Source organism: Xenopus tropicalis, chromosome 4, assembly GCF_000004195.4.
Source record: "Xenopus tropicalis strain Nigerian chromosome 4, UCB_Xtro_10.0, whole genome shotgun sequence".
Classification (NCBI taxonomy): Eukaryota; Metazoa; Chordata; class Amphibia; order Anura; family Pipidae; genus Xenopus; species Xenopus tropicalis.
Genome location: NC_030680.2, coordinates 111,667,028 through 111,686,871, shown reverse-complemented (window position 1 = coordinate 111,686,871; position 19,844 = coordinate 111,667,028). Strand labels below are relative to the sequence as shown.

General features: G+C 38.1%; 1 protein-coding gene across 2 annotated transcripts in view; it reads right to left on the bottom strand.

The window, feature by feature from the left end:
- nr5a2 (nuclear receptor subfamily 5 group A member 2) overlaps positions 1 to 19,844 on the bottom strand; it is a 64,765-nt gene that overhangs the window by 3,755 nt on the left and 41,166 nt on the right. For both annotated transcript variants that reach the window (XM_012960978.3, NM_001011100.1), the window contains 2 exon segments: positions 12,215 to 12,334; positions 9,990 to 10,137 (listed from right to left, as the gene is read on the bottom strand). In XM_012960978.3, the coding sequence (XP_012816432.1) occupies positions 9,990 to 10,137; positions 12,215 to 12,334 (268 nt within the window).

The following is a 19,844-nucleotide window of genomic DNA, read 5'->3' as shown; positions in this document are numbered from 1 at the left end:
TATATGTTGCAATAAGCAAAGGCATTTTAAAAACTTAAAATCGCTATAATAAAGGACCTACAATAAAACATAGGGATTAATTTACTAAGAAAGGTGCAAAATTACACCAGTGCAGTTGCCCACAAAAACCAACCATGTCTTTGTTTTATTTTCTAACTGATCACAACTAGTTGATGATTGGATGTTATGGGCAACAGCATATGTCCCATTTAGCATCAATGTTTGTAAATGAGACCCACTGTTGGACTGGGTTTTCTGGGCCCACCGGTAACCTCACCACAAGGGCCCCCCCCCTCCTGCTGCCAAGGCCTACCACCTCTGTCACCAATCCACCTCCATGGCCCCCATTGCAGACCCACTGCTGAGGCCCCCAATCCCAAATCAGGAAACTGCCGCTGAGGCCCCCCACCCCCCATGTGCCTGTCGCCTCCCATTCCTGTTGCCAACCCACTTCCGCTGCCCCCATTGCAAATCCACTGCTGAGGCCCCCAAGCCCACATTAGGAAACTGCCACTGAGGCCCCCAAGCCCACTTCAGGAAACTGCCGCTGAGGCCCCCACCCCTATTGTGCCTGTCGCTGAGACCTCCCACCCCTTTCGCCAACCCACTTCCCCTGCCCCCATAAAGATTTGGGCACAGATGTCATTATAATGCCAAGAGCCAGAAATGAAGACATCTGAATGCTGAAGATTTTTAGTGCAATTGAGTCAATGTGAGCAGATCCACTTTGTACACTGCACTCAATTTTTCTGCTAAATGAGCTCTATGGAGGTTTAACTCTATTAATTTATATTTGTTTTATTTTATTGTCTCCTGGAAATATTAAGAGGTGAATGTAAAATAATCTTCTCTTTTATGTCCTTCTAGCTGCTATCAAGCAGTATTGGTATTGCTCTAGCCATAGGCCAGAAGTCTCCTTCTCTCCTTCCATAATTCTCTCCTTGTATAATCATTTTTTAACAAGAACCAGAAGCGGGTGGGACCTAGAAAGGTAGGGGCATGCTCTGTTGTAGTTGGAGGATGGCCAGCTGTCATAAACTGGAACTCACCGCACAAGGACAGTTCTGTAGATTTTCATAGCTGCTACTGAGAGATAACATGATGCCAGCACAGATATTGCCCTGTTTAGTAAGAACATTTGAGGGTATTGTGGCCTTTTAAGTGCAAAACAAAATCTGTAAGCACACAGGAAGAGAACGCTCTACAAAAATAATGAAATAAAAATTCCGCAGAGGATTAAAGCCTAGTTACAGAATGAACATGTTACCATGCGTGTGAATATATCTTATTACTGCATTTTGACTTCTATAGAACCCACAGTTCTAGGGCTTTGCTACACAACTGCACCTTATTTTACAGCTATATAAATTTAATTAGCTTTACACAGCTGCACTCAATTTAGCCAGAGATATAATACAAGAGGCATTTTGCCGACAAAGCTATAAACTTTCAAAGCGCCACATTTGTGCTAGGACACTATGCAGCCAAAGGTGCTTGGACTTCCCATGTAGCATCTCCACATTGAAGCTTTCCGCATGAAATGCATAGTTTGAAAGTAACTTGACACAGAAATATCTAAAGTAGGAAACGGCCTTTCCACTTCCATCTGTAGAAGCATCCTGTAATCTATTCATGTTTAGCCACTCAGGGATTAATTACCTCGTTTTCTTTTTACATGAAACAACCACGGAATAAGTGTATGGAGGGGCCACGTACACTTTTCTATCGTCATTGAACAGTAGGCCCTAAGGTCCTTTTGAATACATTACATGTTGCCAGACAGCAGAGAGACTGCCCACGCTTGCGCCCAGGCCAGCCTGCATACATTAATGTAATCAGACCTTCAGCGTGCTAATTACACAGCGTCTGCCAGTATTTAGCTCTCTTAATCATGTAAAGACAACAGCACCATTTAGCTAGGAAGATTTACTTACTTTCAATAATACAGTTAGCTTTTACTTAAGATGTTACTAAGATTCTGGGTCCATTTTAACATGGACTGGAGAGCAATTTTATTCATTGTTGGTGGCTCATAGCTAGTGAATGGCCGTAGTTAGTGTGGATTTTGGCAGTCTTACAGGACACTTACCAACATGGTAATTTAGGATTGGGTCACATCAGTTGTTAGACTGCTGCAATACACTTAGCTGGGCAATGACTAGATTTGTTCTGCATGGGCCTAGACACATTACAACTTATTGGCGAGCAAAGCAATTATTGGAGGCCAACATTGTCTAATGGACAAAGGACTGCTTGCTGACTGACGTAACCTACTAAAATGCATTAAATATGTTTGCCCAGCAGTTAAACATACTGAAGGGCGAACACAATAGTAGGGCAATTCACGGCATGGTAGGTCTACTTTTTGCAAAGCAATGTCATTATTTAGAAGCCTATCTTATTCTTGTTTATTATTCTAGAATAAAAGTAACTAACAAGAATGTCCTTGCAGAGATGCAATAGCCTGATCCGATCATACTCTCTGTAGTTTTGCTACTCACAATCTTGCCTGAAGGCAGGTTTGCCTGAATGGAAAGAACTGCAGTAGTTAGCCATGCAGAAACATGGGGAACATGATATAATCATTAGGTGGATCAGCTTAAAGGCATCTGCATGATCTGTAAGCGACTTTTTTTCTTTACCAATCAATCTACTACATATACATATCTCCCTATATTTCCTACTTGTGTCTCCCACAGCACCTACTAGTGGGCAACATAACAGGTCCCACATGTTCACTTCATTTCCATCATGTAACAGTAAATAATTCCTGCACCATGCCCATGTATTGTATTAACCCTTCTCTGTCATTTCCTACTGCTCTGAGATAACTGACAGGTTAACCCATGGCTACTCAAATTGTGATTATATCAAGGAAGTCCTTGCCCCTTATATTTGGCACTACTAATTGATACCTCTTTACCCAGCCTATTTAACACACCAAAATACCAAACCTGTTATTATGGCTACTACATTTTCTGTGGAGGCAATATAACAATTGCTGGGACAAAATGTATGACTGGTGTTTGCATATAGCCATAAAATGTACTCATAGCATGATGCTTTGATAAATATACTTAATATTAATTAGAAAGAATTTGTATTAGTGCAATAACCTATGATACAATTTTCTGATTCATTTTACATTGGGTTCATGCATTGCTATAGGAGTCAGTGGTAGTAAATAGCTTCAATAAGCCTGTGATTTACTTTACATTCATACTTTATATTCATATTTTACAGTTTGGTTATATGACCATTCCTATAGCTTTCTCTTTAGTAGGTGCCTAACTTGCTCCAGGTTCTCTCAATGAACCCATGCACGTGCCAATGCTGGTAGTTGGTAGGGTGTATGTTTTGAGGTGTCCACTCTGATGTGTGAGTAAAATTATTATGGTAAGCCCACACACATATCAATAGCTGGATGACCTAGATGGTCTATCTCTCAGGATATAATTAATCTGTGGCATTACACACCAAGGGTTAATCCCATATAAATAGGCTGCATTTATTCCCACTAGTTCCTTATACAAATTCAAAGACCTATACTTAGAGGCAGGTCAAGCTATATTTGAAGGTATCTATTGATGGTAAAATGTAAATACAATGCCATTGAAATAACTGGCAGCTGAAGGCGAAGGGAAACAGAAAGGTCGTGGAATTAACCTAAAGTTGCTAAAGTTGGAAATTTACCTATGTGAAGTGGTTCCTAACACTGCCTGAAATTAAGAGGTGGGAAAGCAGAGAGTCGTGAGCTACAAGCGAACCAATTGGATGCCATATAAACCCAAGGGGGTCTGTAAGTAGATTGGCAATCGGAAAGGGATATCACAACTGGGCACAAAAGGGTTATATATGTAAAAGTCATCACTGGTGTTAAAAAGCACATGAGAGTGCTCATTGTGAAGTAATAACAGTATTACACAATATATATATATTTTTTTTCTTCTTTTCCTCATAAGACCTCATCGCTAAGTCTAAAGCAGAAGAGGGCACTTTGGAGTTATTTATTGAATTTTATTTGACCTGGGACACGAGGTATCTGAAGTGAGGAGCATACACTGAGAATTGCACTTATTTATATTTGTAAAAGCTGAATAGCACTTTGGTTTTGCCCTTTGCTCACAGTACCCCTTGATCCAAAACTGTTTCAGCAGCTATTTATGTGTGCTGACCAATTAACACAGGTTCTTAGCATTTATACTTTGCAGGGATTGATGCAAAATCCAAAAAAGGCCCTCAAGCTGATCAGTACTCCACGACTACAGAATGGAAGTCATATTTATTGGGCGAGGATATTTCTTAAACATAATCCATTAGTAAACAAAGGTAACAGCATGCTTTTTCCTTTACCATATTAGATAATTTAGTAATATCTGTAGACTTTATTGTGTTTTATGATCAGCTTTTTGCATTTTATATTTAGACCTTGCATGGATAACAAAAAGAGTTTCAATATGGTGCGTTCTGACGACAGGACATTGGCACAAGACAAACATGACAGATCGGGCCGTTATGTCTAAATAAGAAAAGGACGTACGCAGACATCTTTTACCGAAAGTGGAATAACAGCGATTAATCGTGTGGCTAGCGCAAGGCCCTGTTGGGTCTGCATGTGGACACTAAATGAAAAGTCTATATTGATTTTTCCACAGCCGCCTGTAAGTGTAATATCAATAGAGAAAGAAAGCAAAATGTTTCACAGACGGAGAGAGGCAGGATTACACAGTGTTTTCGACAATAAGTTACGGAGGGTGATGAACGAGAGTTGTAGCTAAAATATGGCAGGAGAGAGAGGATGATAGAGATGAGAGAATGGAGATAGAATGAGGAAATACACAGAGACAATGGTGGAGAAAGGCAGAGCAGAGCAAGAGAAGAAGAGAGGGACAATGGCAAATATTTGATTTTTGCTCATTTTAAAGCCTTTTTCATACAGAAACTATAAATAATATGGGCAGAAACACTGGGACCACTTTACCCATGTTGCCAATTTCTACTTTGCAGTCAGAACACTGAAGGTTCTCGCTCATTGTCATGGCTTATAGCAATGGATACATTTACTCCATGTTAACAGCCTTCCTTTAAAAAACTAAGTTATTATCCGCCCATTTAGGCTATGGCCAATACTGGAGACTGAAATCTCTCTAAGATGCATGTCACCAAAAAATATCCCCCTGTCAGTGGAGAACCTAAAGGTTACTGAGTCCCACTGCAAAGTTGTATTGAGCTGCCCTTCCCTCAGATGCTGGGGGAAATTTTATGATTTGTACACAAATATCGTAAATGCGCATTGGCCCCACTGGGCCCTTCGTACTCTTTGATTCTCAGCTAATTGTTACTACCCTGTGCAAGCTCAGCTAACATATATTTTACTGAAAAAGTAAAAAAAAAAAAAACACTAGCAATATTTTTTTTTTAGAATTAAATTAAATCCCTATATTTTAAACAACATTTAATATAAAAAAGCGTTGATAATCTGAAGACATTTTTATGCTTGAATAGAGAGTGTTGTGTTAATCAAGTGTTCCCAGCATGAAAATCTGTAACTGAATGGCCTTGCTCACTACAATGGAAGCATGGCACACACAATGCACATCCATGCAGAACTGTGTAGAGCTGGCCCAAACAATTAGTAAGCACATTATGTTATAAAAAGACATTCTATGTGAGTAGGTTGAGTGATAGTTACTGCTTGGGAATAATAACTGCTGGATTTTTTATTCCCCACATGAAAGTTTCATTAATTATTACAGGTATAGGACCCGTTATCCAGAATGCTCGGGGCCAAGGGTATTCCGGATAAGGGGTCTTTCCGTAATTTGGATCTCCACACCTTAAGTCTACTAAAAAATCAAATAAACATTAATTAAACCCAATAAGATTGTTTTGCATCCAATAAGGATTATTTATATCTTATTTGGGATCAATTATAAGGTAAGGTTTTATAACTACAGAGAAAATGATAATCAGTTTTAAAATCCTGAATTATTTGATTAATATGGAGTCTATGGGAGACAGGCTTTCCGTAATTCTGAGCTTTCTGGATAACGGGTTTCCGGATAAGGGATCCCATACCTGTATTAGTGATTTGGAAGGGTGTTAGTGCTCATCAATGCTGATGAGCTCTAACACACTGAAACTGATTCAGATGAACTGATATCTTCACCCGCTTTTATAAAACATCAATTACTTTAACACTTTCCTAACTGCCGGAAAGTTTTACAGTATGACTTGTTCAATACATATGGTTAAGTGGTATAAGCTTTCTATTCGATAGAGCACAGATGATCAAGTTATTGTTTGGTTGGAAGGCATGTGGTTTCACTTTCAGCAGAAGAATTTCTCATAGTAAGTGCATCTGAGATGTGAGAATGCAGTACAGATGGAATTATGTTTGCAGATACAGTTTCAAAGTATTTATTCTATGAGGCATCACTCAATGTACTCTTCTCTGACCTTGTAAAGTCCTATGCCAAACTGACTTTACCCACAATTGGCCTGAGTGTTCAGAGGAAGAGAGTGGTAGCCCAGCACTTCTAAAACTAGGCACATCATATGCAAGATATAATAAAATGGGGTCATGTTAAACTCTTTGATAACAAAATGTTACCAGTATTAATACGGTGACGGTTACTCTGAAAGGGAGACTTCCCAAAATGCAATAAATATTTCCATCAAGTCCCTGACATTAATTACACATACAAACATCTTGACCTTAAGGGAAATCTGAAAATAATTTAGAATTGCTTCAGTTTGTTCTCTGCTTTGCATCATCAATAAACAGGATATTTGGAAACATGACATTTAAGGAGGACTATCTATTTTTTCCCTTTACTATTGTTTTTTGCATTGTTATTATTAGTGCATCATCATCATTTAGAGGCCCTTGTTCTGTGCATCTAAAGATTTTGAAATCCTTGCAGCTAACTATCCTTAGCAAATACCAGATCCCTGCTTTGGTTATTAGAACTTTTCTATGTTTATGAGTACATTTGTGGGATAATGCCTGTTCCTCGCAGTGTTCATTGCTTGGCTGGCCATTTTTAGGGATGCAATAGGCTTCTTCAGGTTTTACAAGCTATTGTCACCAGGCTTCAAAATTGCGTAACTTACCAAAAGCCTGGGTTGGGCAGCACTATAGTCATGTGAGGGCAAAGGCACATATGTGTCCTATGTCCTACCTGTCATTCCTGATCCCTTCCTGTCATTCATTTAATCAGGTGTGGTACATCTGTATGTGTGTGTATACATGTATGGGATCCGTTATCCAGAAAGTTGTGAATTATGGGATGGCCATCTCCCATAAACTCCATTTTAATCAAATAATGCATATTAAAAAAAAATATTTCCTTTTCCTTGTAATAATAAAACAGTAGCTTGAACTTGATCCCAACTAAGATATAATTAATCCTTATAGGAAGCAAAATGCTTCTATTGGGTTAAATTAATGTTAAAATAATTTCTTTGTAGACTTAAGGTATGGAGATCCAAATTATGGAAAGACAACTTATCCAGAAAACACCAGGTCCCAAGCATTCTGGATTATAGATCCCATACCTGTATAAACATAGATAAGCAGGTCACACACAGGCAGAAATTACTTTTACCCCTGTGTGGACCCAAAACAAGCCAACATGTCAAAATACAGTAAATTTGCTTGGAAAAAAAATGAGGTTGAGGAAATCAAGAAAATAGTAAAGAGGAAGATTTCATATTATCTAAATGTGGGTGTGGCTAAATATATAGAGATTTTTATATCAGGAATATTGGCAGGTATGCTGGCATACTGGATGCAATGGCCTATTGTGTGTCTTCAGAATACAATGCAGGCACACTTTTCTGTTTTTTTTTAACATCAAGAATGTAAATTCAGCAGAAAGATGGGCCTATGCAGGTGATTTCTTAGCATTTTTCCTTTCCTCGTAGCACTTACTTCCTGCACTCAAACTGGGACAGGAGAGTTTGGATCTCTAATATAGCATGCCCTGGAGTCTACCTTTATCACCTTCTGGTTGGGCATTATGTACCAGGCCATAGTCCACAACTAAAGCAGAGTTCTTGTTTGACAACTTGTTTGGTTTGTGAATGATGCCAGGATATGTAGCTCAGCAATAAGGCAGCACATTTTTGAGATCTGTGCATCATTGAAAAGCATGTGCTATACACAAGGTAAGGATTTTCTCCTTTTCCAAAGACTGGAAATCTGTGGATTCTGGCAAATGCCAGAGGGGCTGCTGTAAGATGCCATAGACACTCACTATTTACTGGGTAGGTAGGGGCTTTTGGGGCCTCTGTGTACTTGAAATCCCAGTGTGGGCCTGCCTTCTCCTCAGCAATTTTATTGCAGCAACAAAAAGATCAGCCCAAGAATGTCTTACCTGCAGCCTTCAAGCCACTCAACATTCAACATGCCCAGGTGTAAACTGGGAGTTATAGTTTAGCAGTCAGAGGGCTTCAGAGCTGACAGTTGTGATTTAGAGATACTGCATCTTTCTGTTGACTAGCATAATTTTCCTATCCTCCCTACACAAAGTTAAACAAATGAGATGCAATCAAAGTGTTTTTATTAAGCTATTTAAAATACTCAACACTCTCCATTTATTTTACATCAGTTTTTCCTATTGCTAAACAAATAACTATTGATTTAAACATAAAGTCTTGCGATGACTTATGATCAATGATCTGCTTTAGACACAAAAAGAAAAATACTTATTACAATGTAATAAAGATGCAGTGTGGACTGGAGAGTTATTAACTCCCTCTTGCCTCAGTGGAAGCTAAGTGGTTAAGGCAATAGAGCTATGGCTTTTAACCCTATAATAAGTGAAACAGATGCATATAGACAACATTTATCTGTATATGTGGAAAAATATGTGGGCATTAGCTAGATATGATAACATATATATATGTTTAGGTTTCTGTGCAATACATTGGGGCTCATATACTAAGGCTGGGCCACAGTGCTGTAAATCATAACAACAATTACAGTTTTGATGATTCTAAAGGTGTAATAAAAATCTCTCATTGGTTGATATGGACTGATATACACTGCCCAGGGGTAAATGTATCCAGTGTTAAGCTGCCAATGCAAAGGAAGATCAAATTGTTGGGCAAGGTGGCCAAATGGGCATCTTTCCCAGATTTACTCACCCTGGATAAACCAATCCAATCAAGTGGCCTCTCTAACAACTGGATGATATAGGGGGCTATGGAGATTAGTTGAGGGATGGACCCTAAACTTTGCATGACCAGTTTAAGGTGGCCATACAGGGGCAGATTTAAGCTGCCGATTCGGGTCCTTTATACTGATTCGGCAGCTTATCTGCCTGTGTATGGGGCCTCTCAAACCAATATCTGTCTGATATATTCAGATGTAAACTGGGAAAGCTTGATTTTTCTGTTGGATCGAGAGCAGCATTGGCTCAATGATGTGGTCCTAGCTCCGATGGCTCCTATTGCCATTGTTGTAATTTGATTGTTTGGCCCTAACCTTGCCAAACAAGCAAAATCTTATGGTCTATGGTCACCTTTAATTAAATGGGTCCCAGTGTGTATGTGTGTGTGCAAGTACTGCATACTGTACTAATATATTCCAATTTAGCATTAATATTAACTATACTGTAGTCAAATACATGTAATATTCAAGTTAGAATTGTAAGCACAGAGTATTAGGGTGAAATTATAACTCTAAAATGTGAATTCCAGTTAGTGATACTATACAGAACTGCATCCCCAATTTGGTCATTGACAGTACAGTCATTGACAATAATAAGTCAAGTGTGCGTTTCCCAAAGAATGAACATATTATTCAATGTAACTAAACCAGCCATCTTTACAAAGGGAACATCTTGCTGCAATTTGTTGGTGCAGTAACAGATAAAATTACTTCTAAATGTACCAAAGTAGTTTTAGTTTAACGTGAACATACTCCAGACCCCCACGTACAGGACTCTGAAACAGAAAAGAAAGAGAATTTGAAGACCTACCCAGACTAAAGAGCACCAGGAATTTCAGGCACACAAATTCCCTCAAATCAAACTGCAGCGAGCGAAGCTTGGCAACAAGATCTTGTGCATGGCTCATCAGGTTATTTAATGTGGCTCCGGCCTGTGTCACAATGACAGAGTAATCCACCTGAAAAATAGAGCGTACAGGTCAGGTCAAGTGAAAAGATTATTAATAATACTATATATTTATAAGACATCAATTGCTGTAAAACTAGGGTAATATGAATGGTCCTTAGTCCAGTAAGTATGGCAGTGAGTATGCTGGGAAATGTAGTTCAACAGCTGGAGTTTCAAAGATTGACTTTATTTGTTCAGGTAAGTGACCCAGAATCATTTTATAGATGATACTTTTTGGAATGAGACAGAAGAAAATGCATTATAACTACATAAAACACACATTAATTGTTTCTATGGAAAACAATGTATGGGGGAAGGGCAGGTGGGCCACTATGGGTTAATCTATTAAATGCAAAGAGTAACTGCAGCAACAGCAAAATAATCTGGATATATCCCTCTCCCTCACACCTGCCACTCAGCCACACCAAGTTAGATTAATTTTTCATATGTATTGATGGCTAATTTCCATAATTATGTTCGCAAGCCTACCCCCGATGAGTGAGCCAGGGCCGCCTGGAGACACCCTGGCAACAATTTGCAATTAAAAATAGAGAAAAAAATCTAATTAATAGTTTTATTTTATTTTTAAATTCTGCATCCACGAGGCATGGAGGAGCTGAACTTTCTGGTCAGCCTGGAGATTATGTAAAGGAAATGGAAGGCAGAAAATAAATGATCATATAATGCTAATGATGGCCTTGTAAACATAAGTATTTTAATAGCTATGGGGATTTATGGGAACAAGTTAAGTGAGCAATTCTGCAAAAAAACACATTTGTAGTTGAACATCTATATTTATTTTCATTTTAAGTTTCTTTATACGCAGCTTGAGTACATAAGGATGTTACTGACAGCTAAAAGTTTAACCATTAATCTTTCTGTCACAACTAATACTTAGCTACGGCTTCTCTTAGTCCCTACCCCTACATTTAACCGACTCTTAAGCCTCTCATACAACTGACTGTCATTGAATCAATTGCATCTGTATGGAAATGACCCTTCTGCCCATTAAACTTTCCTTCTTCAAAGCCACTCCAGTTCTCCAGAGGGACTGGCCATTTAACCGAGTAAACACAATCAGCATTTGGGTTTGTGCCTGTGAAATAGAAGCGTGGAAACAGGTGACACATTCAGTGTGTCAGTGACAGCTGTGACAATATGCACCTGTTGGACCATAGCAAAGAGTGTGTCCAGGAATAGCTGTGGTGAGAAGCGGTTATCATGGAGTGAAACTAAACTCTGATGTGGCTTTGGGCCGTGTATATGTATGTGCACGTGTCTCCGTGGGTGCCATTGTCTCCGCTGCTCTTTGTGCTACACAGAGTATTTTTAGGATGGCACTTGCACATATTATATGTCTGTATATGTAGCATCACCTGAGGATCCTTATCAGTAGCTAGAAAGCTACTACTGATCTGCCCAATCTACAGTCAGGTATATTTCTTTTCCCCACAAAGACAGATAATGTACTGAGGATATAAATACACATAACTTGCTGTTCCCAAGGAAATATAAAAATTTATTTTTTTTGTATTGCTCAGCATTCACTACAAATTGTTATATCCTATCTGACAGTCTGTTAGACAGTATACAGGATTGTGTTTTTTTGTGCTTTTTGTATGGATAGTTCCATGTGTGCATTTAAGGATTACACCAATGCATAGTATGTTTTTATATTAGAGAAATGTATGTATGTATGTATGTATATCTTTATTTATAAAGCGCTACTTATGTATGCAGCGCTGTACAGTAGAATACATTAATACAAACAGGGGGTTAAAGATAATGGATAAATACAAAGTACAACAATAAATACAAGGTACAGTTGCAATAAGAGTCAAAAACACAAGATGAAGGAGGTCCCTGCCCCATAGAGCTTACAATCTATATGAAAATAGAAATGAAATATTGGCTGGGATAGGATATATTTTGTTGTATGTATTTAGATCCCAGGCACAGGAAACTGTATGCTTAAGAAGCTCTAATATAATTTATATAGATCAGCTCATAACAAAATCTATAAAGGTATATAACAACTTATACTTTTTGTATACCAGCAGGAGATGGAATATTGGCAAAGAGCTCACCTGTTGTCCCGTCACTAACAGAATGGAACCTTCTTTCCCATGTAGAACTTGCCGAAATATATGGTCCAGAATTAGTAACTCACTCCAGCAGTTCTGCAATAGCTTCATCTGATCATCCACCTGCATACAAAAACCACAAGTTTTACTCAATAAATGTAATTAATCACACAGAAGGATATATATATATAATAAACATAAACACCATATCCATTCTATAAGTCCTGTGAGTGTGGATCTCTTCGCTGCTGTAACTTACTGTATTCTTCACCTCCACCTGCACCCAGGCTATTGTGACCCGATTGACGTGAGTGCCGGCTCTCTCCTGATGTATATATATATATATGTGTGTGTGTGGTTTTGACTATAAATACCATTAAAGTACAATCGCTTAAAGCTAATACATTTCTATATTCCAATATGTACAGTATATATATATAAAGCAAAGTTATGCTCCAGCACCCTGAACTTGAAAGCACTGTATATTGTTATAAGCAAGACTGAAAAGTGTAACTGATAAGAGAAATGGAGGAGTAGTTACATGCAGACATTACAAATATGTCTAAAATCTGGGGTAACCCGGGAACAAAAATCTAACTTAGGGAGGCCTATTAACTAATTTTTAGATTGAATAAAGAAAAACACTGTCACAAAACTGGTGCAATTAATCACATTTTTTTCTCCTTCAACACTACCTTATTAAAGGAAAACACAACAGAATATTTATGGTTGTGGTATTTCTCAAAATGTATAGTTTTTATTGAAACAAACTGACAAAAACCTTGATTTTTGATAAATAATCACCTGTTTAAATTGTATTTCATTTAAATTAGTGGGATCCACACATATTTCTAATGCCTGTCCTAGGCAAAAGCTAGCTAATATGTTGATGCTTTATAAAAAAAAAAAATAATATTAATAATATTTATGATATCAGAATATCAGAAAAAGTAAATAGGCAGCAGGGGACTGAGGTTTAAGAGCAGAGCAGGTAGTAATTAAGCCTGATTAGAAGAATGCAATTCTTTACAGGTGGGTTTGTTTAATCTTTTAGGCTGGGAAAATGTACAGTCTATGTAGGAAATGTACTTTTAAACCAGCTGTTTTATCCTCTGGGAAAAAGAGCTTCTCTCCCCATATGCCCAGAATCTACTCCAAATTTCCCATTAATTATACAACGAAGGCAGAATTATCTTAACTTGCAGAGCAATGAGATTTCTGTGCCCAAAAATGAGAGTCACACAGGAGCAGTATTGTTAGCAAAGTGCGTGATCACAGGGGCAGCGTCGTTAATGATTACAGGTTCCCACTGCAGAAAAGTGCAAGAAAATGTCAAAAACAGCAGGATAAAAAGGCAAAGAAAAAATGTAACATTCAGCAACTCTGGAGCATTATTTATCATTTCTGACGGAAACAGCGGCATATTTATGTCTTGTAGTCAGTTAATACCAGACAAAGGGTTGTAAATTCATTGCTGAAAGGGTGGCATTGACTGGTGGAGTAAAAGGAATCTGACATGTGAGCTTCACATAAGGTTAGGAAGAATATACAAGATATTATTAAAAAGAAGTGGTAAAGGAAATCTTAAATTTTTACTGTATTGAATAATGTTAGCTTGGATAGTTTGGCTAACTGAATGGTCCGTAGACTGCCTGTATAGTAGATGATTTGGTCACATATGTAGCTTGCCAGATTGAACTGTAGTTCATTCAGCCAGTGGCCCAAATGAGGTGGTCCCCAGGGGCTGTTCTTTTCTATAGAACTGGCCAGGACCCCTGTACAATCACTCACATACAAACCAACGGGAGGCTTCAGCAAAGCAGATTTACTGTAGGGATGAAACAACTTTATTCCAACTTAAAGGTCCACCCATAATGCAACGCTTGAGAAATAAGGGTGAAATCCACCAAACTGCCCAACACCATTGCTCCATGTATGACTTCAACACAAAATTATATCAAAGCTTTTTCAATTACATATTATTATCACTAACATGTATTTTTAAAGTGCCAATATATTCTGCAGCGCTGTACAATAAAATCGGTATACAATAAACATACAGATTTACCATAGAAAACCAACCAATAACCAATACAATAGGTGAAGTGGGTCCTGCCCAAACATACAAAATTGTCTTTATCTTTGCATGGTTCAATGCTATACCAAGAATTTTGGACTTTGAGTCATTGCTGTGTGGTGTAGAACTTATGAAATCATTTTAAGGCAGAGGTGGTTAAGTGACATGTCCTTGGTTATAATGAGCTGCTCTGAACTTTTTTTGTACACATAGGGGGGAATTCACAAAAGTGTCATTAAGTACATAGTTCTCAAAGTGTCTGTCACCAAACTGCAAAAATGTTGGAAGAAAGACAAAATCACAAAAGGTATTTTATAGATTTGTTGTAATGCCATCAAATTTTTAAAAGTGACCGTCACATGGCAAACAATTGTTGTTATTTTTTTGTGAGAATGTTGTTTGCGTGACAAAATTTTTTATTTATACTCAACATTTTTCCAACATTTTTTTTTTATGGTGGAGAAACTTGTCAGTAAAAATGTAAAAAAAAATGTTGTGGGCATGACTTATACCTAAAAAGGTCATACGTAATAGCCACACCCACTTTGTAATGACATTTTTTGAAATTTATCAGTAGAGGTGGAAAAATGATAGAAAATTAGTCTGTGAATAAGTCGCACAAACAACATTAATTTAATTTATTTACATTTTGTGAATTCCCCCCATAGAAATGACCTGAAGCTGTATACAAGTAAATACAGTATATATATATATATATAATTGTATACATCCTTTCTTTCAAATTACACAAATGATTTTCCAAAAGGCAGTGCCCAAGTGAATATGCCACATAAGTTGCATAGCTTTCAATGCTTGACATTGTTTAAAATAGAATTCCAGAGACACTTTTGCATTCAGCAGTTGCATTGTAATGATGTTTCTAAGGTCATGTGCATTGACACTGGCACTTAACACATATTAGAACTCCACAGCCATTTAGTCTAGGATATTAAGTCATAATAATCCAAATGATCCCCCTAACGTTGATGACAAAAAAACAGATTTAAAATTTAAAAAGGGCATAATATGTGTGTGTGTGTGTGTGGGGGGGGGGGGTGATCAGTAAAGGGCATAGCTTTGAAGTATCTGAAATGCACTATACATTTAATTTGGTAATAAAGATATAACACTTGGCAAGTGAAGACAGAGAGGTGTACAGTCAATATGTGCCAAGAGGGAATAACAGCAAGGTACAGGAGTGAGCAGAAGTGGTTGAGCTTTTAAGTTATGGCAGTAGGGGCACAAGGTGACAGGAAGTAAGGGTACAGGTGGTACTCTTACTTCCTGTCACCTTGTAAGTTGTGTAAGTTGTGATGATCCAGATGTTATTTGGATTGGTAAAAACACATTATTCCACTGTGTGTTCCACTGGGGCAGGGACACAAGAGCCCTATAAAAAAAACAAAAAACGAATAATCTTTAGGAATGAGCGAATGGGATATTACATTGGTGGTCTTATAAAGATATAGTAGGTTTTGGCAATATAGTTGGTACAAGTCCAGTGTTATAAAACTGGAAGACTTGCACTGCTTACACTACGGGAAGAAGAGGCCAGTGAGCTGCCAGACTGGGGGACTAGGGTGAACAGTAGATCAGTATTAAACTGGAGTATTTATCCATTCCCTACAAGAAAGGGAATGAAAGTGTGTGTATATGTGTTTTCAAACAAACTAAATATAAACATTAATGACAATTACATCTAGTTAAGGAGGTAAATGACACTGCTACTTTGTTTTTACTATTGATCTTTGCCGATACCTTAGAGGGATTGTCCTTTTGAAGCGTTAGATATTTGCTGGCCGTGTTCTGACCCATCACAATTCTGCCATAACTCCCTACTTCTTATTTCATGCCCAATGAGCTGAATCAAAGGAACCGCCAATAAGAGGCCCTACATAGATCAGGACACCCTGTCACCAGCTAGCTCCTTTATGATGTTCAGGGTCAGAAATTCATCTAGCCCATATCACACAAATGCCAATCAATCCAGGATGAGCCATACCAATGGATGTGCAATCAATACTCTAAAGCAAGGAAATTGATCTGGCCCTCCACAGCAACAGCAAAAGAGGACTTTATCACTGTGACCTGTGACCTCCCTTACTCCCCACTGGCCTCATTCCCAAGCCTTAAAATTGTAATTTTTTTTTTCTAATTATGACATACATAGATTTTTCTGTTTGCATTAAATATCCTCAGGCATTGCTACAGGACACATTTTAATTACTGTATAATATTATGATTATCAATTATGAATAATATTGTTTTTGCTTAGGAATAATTAGATTGTATATTGTTATTTATATGTTACATAGGGACAGAACACACAGAAACAGAAACTGTATATATGCAACATTGTATGACTGGCCAGGATTAATCGATGTAAAGGTATACCTTACTGCAGAGGGCAATAGTGTTTTTTCACACAATAGCCCTATGTTGTAACACAGCTGCCCTTCCAGTGTGTCACCATACTGTAGTCTATCCTCTCCCTGAGCTAATACAATGGCTACAACCAAACTGCCTCCTAAACATATACAGTTGCCCCCATCAGTGCAGTACATTGCTGAGTGCTGCTGCCACAGTCTCTCTGTAGTAATAAGTCATATCAAGTAGACTTGCTGTGTTTTTCTTGAACATGTTTTGCTAGTCATCCGATTGGCTTTCGCAATTTAAAAAATGATTTTTTTTTGCAGAAAGCAAGTTAGATGACTAGAGAAATGTCTTCAAGTAAAACACAGCAAGTCTGGTTGATTTGACTTATTACTACAGGTATACCATGACCTGGATGAATGAGAACCTTCACAGACTCATGTTTCCATGCCTCCCACACTACTGTTTATATATGCCTGCTGTTGTAAATGTTTATCCCTTTATTCATAAGGGACACAGATTCATACTGCAACTGAAAGAAGCTGTAGAACTTTGTCCCCATGGCACCTATTTGCTAAACATTCATGCACCTAGCACAGTTATATTAGGGGTTAAGGTAAACGCACACTGTGCGCGTTTATCTTTTTACTGTTTAACAGTAACCACATGTTCCTATTGGTGTAACAACTGTGCCCAGCCAATATATTGTAAATAATCTTCTTACTTCACAAAACATGGGGGTCCACAGCAGGAAACTGAATTATGGTACTATATATTGATAGCTGGGAGCAATAGTTACATTAAGTGTTTAGGGAGATAACTTCAGTTTAGTTCATGAGATTTGTCAGTGTGGTTGCCAGAGATGGTAACTTTCCTGCAGACTATCTTTGCCTTATACAAATATTCAAGTCTAATAGTGACCTAATGTCATTATATTGCCATTATACAATGGCATCACTGTGATAAAAGCTTTATGTATAGTGTTCACTAATACTGGAGGCTTCCTTTGTTACTGTATTGGAACATGGAACATGGAGCTCCTACATTGGGCATTATGGGCTTTTGGGAAATATTGTCTGCAAAGTGGAAATAGGGTTTGTAAACTTTATTACATAGTAAAATATAAAGACTTGGTTACACTGTGTAGCTAAATTCTATGTTAATAACTTAAAAGATGAATCCTTTTATTTAGACAAAATGGACCAATGCACAGTTGTTTAGGTTATGCTGCTTGCCTGTTACCAGCCCTTGGCTTACACACAAATGAGAAGCAATTCGGCAATATGCAAAATAAGGCTTTTGTAGCTTTTCCCATCCAGGCAACCCTAAACTGTTATTTATACAGAGACACGGTATCTAATATTTGTCTGAATAATTGATTGGATGATGAGACACTCATAATTGGTTCATAGCCTGACTGCAGACATAGCATGTCAGCATCTGAGCTGGTTTAATTTATTAGTAATATATATAAGGCAAGCACATCTAGAGGTTAAAAGAAAAGCTTTTCTAATTTATTCTAGGGGGATAATTAAGGATTACGGCGGTGTGAACAGGAAAGGTTCAGTCTTCTCAAAGCAGCTGAGCATTCTAAGTTCTCATACATCTCACCTCAGGAATGATCTCCCGTGGGAGCTGCACTCCTGTCTATTCAGTTCCTGTTTGCTTTTAGGTAACAAAATCTGTGTTTAACCCACTGACTTAGGAGTGAGGCCAGAACTCAAAAAATCTAATAAGAAGCAAAGGTCTCTCGTAACACATCACGTAAAGCAGCAGCAGCAGCTAGGGTTGTTACCTTTTGAATTTTTTTATTCTGACTGGCAGTGGGGTGGTGACAAAAGTGGGGTGGGTCTTGATATAAATGGGGGCATAACAAAACAGTGAGTGACATAAGGGGTGGAGCTATGGCATGAAGGACAGCTTGAGGCTGGATCGAGGGGATATTGGGGAAGGAAAAAGTAGGATTGGGGTGGGTTGGGGATTGGGGGTGGTTGGGGCGGGTGTCTGACTGGCTAGGCTGTTAAAATACTAGCTGGATGGCAACCCTAGCAGCAGCTATATGTAGGCTAATGAAAGAGGTATAAATAAAATGCAGGTAAGAGTAATATAAATGTTACTAAACCCTATGCATGATAAAGGACACTATGTTTGCCCACGTGCAGTAACTGATAGAAACTAATAAGATGTACACTTTTAAAAAAGTGACCAGTAAATGCTATGTGCTAATTGGTTGCTATAGGTAACTAGACCATTCATAATAAAAGGCACCAAATTTGCTCGGGTGCAATAACCCATAGATACCATCTGTAATATTTACAATGCTACCTGCTGATTGGTTTAGGTATTGTGCTATAGATATAGCATTCCTCCCAACTGTCCCAATTTTCACGGGACAGTCCCTCTTTTGACAGCTCAACCTGCAGTCCCAGATTTTTACTGAAAAGTCCCTCATTTACCTTTGATCTCTGCACTGAATGCTAAAAAAGATACAAATTTAATTAAAAAGTAGCTTTTGGTAGAGAGCCTGGAAAGTTAACAAGCTTCAGCTGCACTTAGATACATTGTTTCTCACATTTAATTAAAAAGTAGCTTTTGGCAGAGAACCCAGAAATCTTAAGGAGCTTCACCTGCACTTAGAAACATTGTTTCACATATTTAATTAAATAAGTGGCCTTTTGGCAGAGAACCCAGAAAGGTAAAAAGCCCCACCTGCACTGAGATACAATTGTAACTAATAAGCTAAACAGGTCTCTTGGGGAACTGAGACTCGCAGCTTAAAGGGCAATTTCAGCTTTTTTAACAAAGCTGTAATAACACATAAAACAAGAACCCAAAACCCCCATAAATGTGTTCAAACTTTAAATAAGCTGCAAAATTTAGTCAAATGGGAGTGGTACTTAGGGGTGTGGCCGCAAAAATGGGCGTGGTCAAACAATTTTCGCCACGCTACGCGCGCCATTTCTTTTTGTCCCTCTTTCCATTTTCAAAATGTTGGGAGGTATGGGTATAGGTGTGTACCTTTTATTACATAACCCCAAATATGCTCCTGCTTCACTGTCACTCCCAAGGGAAATGATAATGGGCCACAGTAAGACAGTAGTAGCTAGTATTGTTCTTCTCTGTGCTTGAGTTTTTAAATCAAGTTGTTTGGATAAAAAGAAAATCTTATCCTCGTCAATATGC